The 9671-nt window shown below is 36.3% G+C and overlaps 1 protein-coding gene across 1 annotated transcript; it reads left to right on the forward strand.

The window, feature by feature from the left end:
* The first annotated feature begins 209 nt into the window (after nt 1–209).
* LOC137710966 (uncharacterized) lies at nt 210–3631 on the forward strand. Its single transcript, XM_068450141.1, has 4 exons — nt 210–759; nt 1646–1882; nt 1984–2201; nt 3089–3631. Exons 1-4 carry the CDS (start codon nt 484–486, stop codon nt 3267–3269), a joined length of 912 nt encoding a protein of 303 aa, XP_068306242.1. The 5' UTR covers nt 210–483; the 3' UTR covers nt 3270–3631.
* Nucleotides 3632–9671: the final 6040 nt, after the last annotated feature.

Below are 9671 nucleotides of genomic sequence, written 5' to 3' on the forward strand. Positions count from 1 at the left end.
ATATCGTAATATTAGGAAACTAAATTTTTTTAAAACAAATTTACAAACCAAAGTGTGCAAAAAGAAAAACTAATGAAAATTACTTGAAAACTTTAAGTTTTAATGATAAGAACAAAATAAAGTATAAAATAAATAGTATCAAAATTAACTTTCTAATGTAAAAATATAATTTTTAATTAAAATAAACAGTACCGGCAAAATGGGTTTCTCTCAGCATTACCCAAATTAATAATGCTAAAAATCAACACCTTCCGCTGTTAGGGTTTGGGTGTTTGTTTGCGTGTGCTTTCCGATTTCAATTGGTACATTCGATCGCCTCTGCGCATCTGCCAGTCTTCATGTACACGCGGGCTCTCTGATACATCACCAAACATTCACATTGGGCACACACTGTATCAATTTCCCAAATCTTTCGCAATTTCGAACGGAAACGGGGACCAACTGGGGTTTTCTGCGGCCTGATAAAATTTCTTGGGTTTTTCGATGTCCTATGACGATTGTAAGGATCGGGGAGAGGTGGTGCCGGAGCTGATTTTGAGAGTTGGGGGCGAAGACGACAAAGGGGACTATGTTAAGTTGGGGGATGGTGATCGGGGCGGTTGCGGGACGGCGGAGGGGTTTGAGGCGGTGGCGGAGCCGGCGTCTCTGAGAAAGTTAGCGTCTTTTTGGTATTGGGTTAGGTTGGTATTGTTGGTTATGTGCTTGGGGTTGTTGGCTGGGGTTTTTGTAAAATGGGTCGGACCTTATTTCATGGATAAGGTAAACATTCCCCTTTTTTTTTCTTTTTTTTTTTAACTTTGATCTCACGGAAGACATGATAGAAAACTGAGGACAGTGGCGTTCCAGGGGGATTCATATAGTCAACCTCATTTATGGGATAAGGCTTCGTTGTTGTTGTCTTTCTTCTGTGTTTTAGTTTTGGGTTTTGCTTAATTGTTACCTTATGACTTGTATGTAAGGCCGTGGTTGATTGTGTTTCGGTATTCGGTATCAGCTTTTCTGCAATGGTGGTACATGTTAATGAAGGAACGTGTGAGTTTCTTTTACTGGAACTCATCAATTTGTTGGTCTATAATATACAAATCAACCCACATCTAGTGATTTTGTTACTGCCATTGTCTTTGATTATATGGTTTTCGTTTCTTTTTCGGAATTTTTTTGTGAATTTGATAATGCCTTGTTCCTTTTTGTGGCAATTCCTATGTTCCTGGCATGTAAGACACTGCTGTGAAGCATTAAGCTTTGATGAAATGGGTAATATCATGTGCTGCATTTGGGATTATAATTCGGAGCTTGTATTTTCGGTAACTTTGGCAATGTTGGTGACTGTAGTCATTTATGTGGTAGTGACATTAAGTACTGAAGCCCACTCACTATAGTCAATGTTCTGTTTCCCATTTAAGCCGATTTCAAATATTTTAGACTAGTAAATAATTTCGTGTCACCGTTAATTCATTGCATGGTGTCTGCACAAGACAATTGTTTCTTTGGTGAAGAAACATAGGAGATTAAGACTACAGCACAGTGGTTATTAAGTGTTATAATCCAATGTTTGTATGAATGCTTACTCTTTGTTCTTCCTATTTCAACTAGCTTTGATACAATTTCTCTTACTATGGCTGACTATTGATGATATCATTTACAGGAGATTATTCCAATTCTTGACTGGGAGACGAGAACATTCAGTCCTCCAGTGATTGCGGTTCTAGTCTTTGCTTCTGTGGCATTATTTCCCACTGTGCTTTTACCATCTTCACCTTCTATGTGGGTGGCTGGTATGGCTTTTGGTTATGGCTATGGATTTCTTCTAATCATATCAGCAGCAACTGTGGGTGTATCCCTTCCATTCTTCATTGGCTTTCTCTTCTATCACAAAATTCAAGTGCGTAATGTTCCGTTTGACGTAGTTTTTTTTTCAGGTTTATGCTGTGTGTTTGCGTGCACACACTGAATATGATTTAACATTTTGTTATGCTTATGCAGGGATGGTTAGAAAAATATCCGAAGAGAGCATCCATTTTAAGATCGGCCGGGGAAGGAAACTGGTTTCATCAGTTTCGAGCTGTAACATTAATCAGGATTTCTCCATTCCCTTATATTATCTATAATTATGCTGCTGTGGCAACAAATGTCAAGTATGTTCCTTACCTGTTGGGGTCCTTGGCGGGAATGGTGCCAGAAACATTTGTCGCCATCTACACGTATGTTGAATCCACTCTCCCTCTCTCTCACTCATAGGTTCAGCCATATCTTTATGTCTGTATTTTTAGACTCTTGCAGTTTTTAACACCACCTTATGGAATAAATATACATATTTGTATATTGGCAACAAGAAAGGATCATGTGTTCAGAGGAACATGGATTGTTTTTATTTGTATAATTCTTTCTATGTTTGCAAATCATTAGTCCAGGAAATTAATGTTTTTGTAAAGTGAGATCTTCTATGTGTGTTGAACTGATTTAGCAGTTTTAAGAAATATAAGCATATAAGTGCGATCCTGTATTAAGGTGAGAAGGAATCTTAACTGTTTCAAATATGTTTCGTTGGTGAACCTCCATTTAAATGTGGGATTTTGAACCAATTAAACAATATAGTATCACTTGGTTGGAAGGTCGAAAGCTGCAGTTGCTGTCCTGGCCTTCTTTAGTAGTTTCCTGCACCACTTTCACTTGGTGTCTTCACGCCACATCACTATTAATTTCTGAATATTGGTAATGGTAGCTATGGGAGCTGCTGTGTAGCTTGCTTACTGCAGTAGAATATGCCTAAACATTTATACCAAGTAGTAGTGGCCTCATTCCAATCAATTGTAAAGTCATCTTATCTGGTGTCTCGGTGCATTGTTTTTAACCAGTTTGTTATTATTTTCCCTTAATTATTCATACCATTCTTCCAATCTGGTTGGTAGGCAAGAGACATTCCCATTTTCATGTTATATTGGTTTGCTTTCTGGAGTGTGAAACATAATTAGTTGAAGTACTTAAGCCATTTCCCGTCTTTTCTCATGAAAATTGCTCCGTTTATATTTTGGACCAACCAATTGTGCTTTGACTTATCAGCAAACTTCCCCTCCTGTTTTCTTTGCAGTGGGATCCTGATACGGACGTTGGCAGACGCTTCACATGAGCGCCACGGTCTTTCAGCGCCACAGATAATCTTCACTGTAGTTGGCTTCTCTTTGACTGTAGCTACCACAATTTTCTTCACGGCGTATGCAAAAAGGCGGCTCAAGGAATTACAAAATGACGATGAGCCACTGCTGCAATAAGGTTCAAGTTCTAGTTTTGGTTGCAGGGCTAATCTGCCAAACAAGCCAGGCTAAAAACACAGCGCGGGGATGAAGTTATTTTATTATACGGCTTCATCTGCTGTTGTTGTGATTTTTTTCAAACTGATGCAAAATATAAATAATTTGGAAGATACGGAGGAGAAGCAGCCCTGACATGAATTCAACATGCTTGACACTTATACAAGGTTGGCATTTTTTCTTAAAACAAGTGTTGATTTGCTCTTACTCTCTCGCCCTTAACTATCTGTTGTATGATTGAAATGTTGCTTCGAGGATTGTAACTGAACTCTTGCAAGATTCTTGACTGTATATAAAGAACTACTCATTAGCATATTAATTTAGATTTCTCTCTCTCTCTCTCTCTCTCTCTCTCTCTCTCTCTCTCTCTCTCTCTCTCTCTCTCTACCATTGATACTTTGATTACATAGCTGTTGATGTGTGTCGATAAATTGGTAAATAGTTACTGATGTAGCATCATTTCATTGAATGGTCAGACGAGTCAGCTGGTTCGATATGCGTTTTTTCCCTTCAAATAAAGAAAGACATGAAACCATAAGATGCTTGTTACTTGCTAGTGGTACTTAATTTGATATATGTTAAGATTGTTTAACCAAAAGAACAGAAAACAACGTCGGAATCTTGAAATTTCCAACGTATAATGTACTTACAATGCAGAGTTATGACAATTTTAAATTTTAATATAATATATATATATATATATATATTTAAACAAACAATATTATCTATACTAAAAAGGTTAGGGAATGCGTTAAGCCTCACAATGGGCTAGCGATAATGTGGTTCAAATTTGCTTTTGGCAATAATCAAACCTAAGACTTCTCACTTATAAGTGAAGTGGAACATATTAGACCGTAGTACTAAGTGGCAAATTTTAATATATTTAACAGTTTCTTTAAGTTGCAAAGTTTATTATGCCAGAGGTTATCTTTTGTGGAATAGGGTCATATCCGAATCCTCTTTGTGAGGATCCCAGAAATCACATTATCATGTCTGTTCATCTGTTATCCTGCAGTCAGAAATTATTTTGAATTTTTTTTATTTGAAATTGAATAGAAATAGTACCTCACGAAAACTGGTCGCACGATGTACAATGAATGAACACTATGAAGTGCTCTCCATGATTCTCACAAAGAGGATCCAAAGAGAATACTCATCCATCTTTATGGCTAATCTTGTTCTGCTGGCCAAAAATGGATAAATTATAACCTAATTTATCACAGAAATGTTAATAAAATAGTCATTAAACATAATTTGACAACTTTGGTTGCAGATTCTGATTCTTTGGTGCCTAATACAAATCATACCTTCAATTAATTTAAGGGTAAATTACACTTTCATCTATTTCAATTTCTTACAACATCTTTAAAACATTTCACTTTCATATCTTAAGTACTATTTTATTTCAAAATAATACCTCCGTTACATTTTCCATCAATTGATCCGTTACATGCTGACGTGGCTGCTAAATGTCTGTCACATGGCAAATAAAATAAAATTTTTTTAAAAACCTGAATTTTCTCAAAAAAAAAAAATTTAAACCCACATCTACAACAAGAAGAAGAAGAAGAAGAAGAAAAAAAAAAAATGTCCCTCCCCTTCCCAAGTGACCCACATATGCAGGAGGAGGAGGAGGAGGAGGAGGAGGAGGAGGAGGAGGACGAAGAAGAAGAAGAAGAAGAAGAAGAAGAAGAAAAATGTCCCTCCCCTTCCCAAGTGACCCACATATGCAGGAGACCCACATATGCAGGAGGAGGAGGAGGAGGAGGAGGAGGAGGAGGAGGAGGAGGAGGAGGAGGAGGAGGAGGAGGAGGAGGAGGAGGAGGAGGAGGAGGAGGAGGACGAAGAAGAAGAAGAAGAAGAAGAAGAAGAAAAAATTTGTCCCTCCCCCCCCCACCCCTCCCCAACGACCCACATATGCAGGAGGAAGAAGAAGCGACCCACAGGAGGAAGAAAGAAAAAAAAAAAAATTATCTTATGGCTGCATCTAACCCTTAAGTTACTGCTTACGTGCCTTAAGACGAGATCAAACCATTCGTAGTTCATCCTTTGTTAAATTCCAACATTTCTCTTGGTACATTTTAGCAAAAAAAAGCATAGAGTTCTAGAATCACTCAATAGAACTCAACGAGCATGGTTTACTAGATTCTAGACTACTTAATGAAGTCGTATAACAACCAGGACTGTCATTTCATCTTTCACATATTTGACACTTAACCACATTGACATACCCCTAAGACCAAATATCACTTCACTAAGTTTAATAAAGCCTTATACAGGAATAGAACCGATGAAAATTGTGACAACTATAAGATAGCAGAGACGGAAGCAAAGAACGCTATTAGAGAAAAGCTAGTGACTTTTGACGACATGTATATTAGATACCAAAGAAGTAGAGTTGAATATCTATAAACTAGCTAGCAAGGGAAAGGAAGATGAGACTTGAACCAGGTAAGGTGTATCAAGGATGAGAATGGAAAGGTTCTAGCCACAGAGAACGTGGTTAGAGACAAATTGAGAGCTTATTTTCATAATTTCTTCAATGAATGCAATTCTTTGGGTGACTTGAGTTACTCGGAAGAGTGTACAAATTACTCTGTTTACCTATGAATGAGGAAAGAGGAAGTGGTTGTAGCTATGAAGCAAAGAAAAGCAAACAATAAGCCGATTGAAGCATGGAAGTTCTTGTGAGAGACGGGTATAGCATGGCTTACAAACCTTTTCAATAAGATTTTGAAAACAAAGAAGATGCCCTGAGTGGCAAGAAAGCACTTTGGTGCCTATCTACAAAAATAAGGGCAACATACAAAGTCGCATGATTATAGGAGCATTAAGTTAATGAGCCAACAATGAAGCTTTGGGAGAGGGTAACTGAACATAAAATGAGGCAAGAAACACAAGTCTAATAATCAATTCGAGTTCATGCCAGGGCACTTGACAATGGAGGCAATCTATCACTTACGAAGATCAATGGAATGATATAGAGATATGAAAAAGGATTTGCACATGGTCTTTATAGATTTGGAAAATTGTATGATAGGGTTGCAAGAGAAATTCTTTGGAGGATTCTAGAGAAGAAAGGAGTACGAGTAGCATATATCCAAGAAATAAGGGATATGTATGATGGAGCAACGACTGCAATAAGAACTCATGAAGAACAAACTGAAAGCTTTTCCATAACCTTAGGGTTACACCAAGGCTTAGCTTTAAGTCCTACCGTTTTTTTTGTTTTAGTAATGGAATGCAAGACGGAGTAAATGTGAAGGTTAACCTCAAGGGGGAAGTGTTAGAAGTTAAAGGTCTTCGCTTAAGTAGATCAAAGACAAAACATAGGGTTCACCAAGACTTAGCTTTAAGTCCTACTTTTTTTTTAGTATTGGATTTCAAGAGGGAGTAAATGTGAAGCTTAACCTTTTGGGGGGGGGGGGGGGGCGTAAATTTTAGAAGCTAAAGGTCTTCGCCTAAGTTGATCAAAGACAAAGTATATGGAGTGCAAGTCCAATGGAAATCCTACCAAATAGCTACTAACCACCAAAGAGAGCTGCCAAAGAAGATCCATGAATGAAACATCCAAGGAGTTGAGTAGCAAAGGTAGATGTTAGAGGAAATGCGGTGAGGAACGATATTTTCAAAGGAAAGTGGCAGAGTTGAGACAAGCTCAGGGTAAACTGAGACAAAGCTTAGGGAACACTGAGATAGAAGCTCATACCAAATACAACCCAGAAAATAAAAATAGCAAGGTAAAGAAAAGGAGGGAAAGGTTAGGGAAAGAGAGAAGACGGCTAAAATTAGAAGGATTTGGCTGCCATCGACCCCAGCAAAGGAAGGGTCGGCAGCTAAGAAGTAATTTTTAGGGTTGGCTGAGAGAGGTAGAGCTTTTTGAGAGAAAAAAAAAAAAAAAAGAAAGATAATTATGGTGTTTGATCTACATATATTACATTCCTAAAAGTAAAAAAGTTCTTCAAACTAAAGCAACTCGTTAGGAAGACCGAAGACCCCAAAATTCGTCAAACGTTGTACAATGCTATTAACTTGCTAAATCACTAAATTGAAAAATTAACGTATCATTAGCATCTAACTTGTCGATTCATATAAATTGGTGCACTTTTCTATTTAATTTGCAGTTAGAAAATTTTCTTTCCTTGTATGAATCGATGTGTATGAGGACTACTTATTTTCTTGAACCCTCTTGTGTATTGTTCAGAACATAGAATTTGTTCCAAGTTATTGTCCCATTACCATCCTACAAAACAAAACATATAAAAAAGTTCCAAGTGCCAAATAAAATAAGTAATTGTATAAAAAAGAAGATTCCATGCAATGCCACAACAAATGTGTACAGCAAATTCGTGCGGAGAGATAAGAAGGTGAAACTTACAACTACCAAGCCATCCTATGCAGTGCTTGCCAGGCTAACCAACCAAATAATTCAATAATCTGTAGTGCAACCACAGGTTGTTTATTTTCATTTTTTTCTTCTTGCTCAAGGGTCCTTTGATGCAGATAGAGAAGGGAATTTAAGTGGGCAAAAAGAATAGAAAAACAAAAATTTCGTAAAAGTATGATAGGTCTATTTAGGACCACCAACGGAATTGCCAAATGTTGCATTCTTTATCATGTATACTTTGTTTTATACAAGCTATAGTGGAGACTGAGAGAGTCAAACTTAGGACTTCAGAAGTAATATCAGTGTGTATTTCGCATATTTTGGTGTAGTCAAATTAGCTCAAGCGAATGTATACTGTACTAAAAAAAAAAAATGTACTCTACTGTACAGCTCAAAGTTGGAGTCTCCCTCTATACACTTATTAATAGCTCGTTTGAAAGTACTTTTAAAATAACTAAAATCACTTTCAGAGAAATGTTATTAAGTTAAGTGCTTATCCGGGATTCGCTTGCATTTTTACTAATGATTTGATTCCAAAATCATTTCCACCAAAAAATCTTTCATCCATTTTAAAAGCACTTCAAAACGAGGTTATAGTATTTCTCAATTCACTATTCTCAAATATCATGAAATTCGCATTTTTACTACCTTAGTTTTTTCGCCTCACTTTCCTACGTAAATTTACGTTTTTCTTCCATATTCATGCTTCTATTAGCCTTGCAAGGTGTACATGATGGTTCAAGCAGAGATTTTGAAATAAGTTATGTCAAACTAACATTTCAAAAACTTAAGAATAGCATATGTTGCCACGTGGACAAAAATCCAATTCCCGGCAAAAAATTGAAATTAAAATTTTGCTGGGTTTTTCCTATCCCTAAGTTCCATGAATGAGAGAAAGGCCGCATCCTAGCGTCTTATTTCTTTTAACAATTTTTTTTTTTATTTTGCCAAAAAAATTTAATTTCTTTAATTGTTTCATACGTCTATTTTGTTTTTGTTTTTTTTTTTTTTTTTGGGGGTGGGGGAAGAGAGGGGGTGCCCATTGTCATATTTTTGCACAATTATCATCGAATAAACGCTGCATTTACACTTTAACGATCCTTTTGACACTCAAGAGTAGCACAGTGCGAATTCATGATATTTTTTTAATCTAATATAACGATACTCGAAAATAATAAAGTGATAATTACTTTGAATTTAAAGTAGGTTATATATAATAAAAAAAAACATATTTTTCTTCTTCAATTTTCCTTTAAAAGCAAATTTGAGTTGGGTCTGCAAAGTTTGGTGAGAAGATTCTTCCGATCTTAGTCAAATGCAAAGAGACAAGATTTGAATGGAAAGGAGCAAAGATATAAAAATGTACTCTCACATTAAGTGGAAAGAAAGCAGAGAAATTGACCCAGTTGGCCACGTGTCGTGCTCAAGTATGAGGAGTTGGAGAAACTTGACATCACAGTTAATGCAGATGATTGTCATTTCCAGCTGGAAAATACTATGCAAATGCAACGTTAAAGACGATTTCTCCCCCATATTCCCCTTTATTATTATTATAGAGAGAGAACAATATGCTTAAATAAGTGAGTAATTAATTAACTAATGATATTTGTGAAACAATTAATAAAAGAAACAAAAGCAAAACCAATGTCTTGTCAAAGAACGAGGATCTCTTTGTGAAGATTGTAGAAATCACTACTTTATTATATTTGTTTATCGTATATTGTGTTATCAGTTTTCGTTAGGTATTATTTGTATTCAATTTTAAATAAAAATATTCAAAATAATTTATAACCGTAGAATGACAGATGAATGAAAGCGGTAAAATGATCTTCAGAATCCCTGTAAAGAGAATTTGAATGGGATCATGTCAAAGACTCAAAGTCATTACTTAAAACGGTTCAATGCAAAGGCAGGAGAGAGAGAGAGAAGGAGAGTCAGTTTGTTTACTTGTCAACTAATAGTAGAGACAAATTCGA

Source organism: Pyrus communis, chromosome 12 (assembly GCF_963583255.1).
Source record: "Pyrus communis chromosome 12, drPyrComm1.1, whole genome shotgun sequence".
Classification (NCBI taxonomy): Eukaryota; Viridiplantae; Streptophyta; class Magnoliopsida; order Rosales; family Rosaceae; genus Pyrus; species Pyrus communis.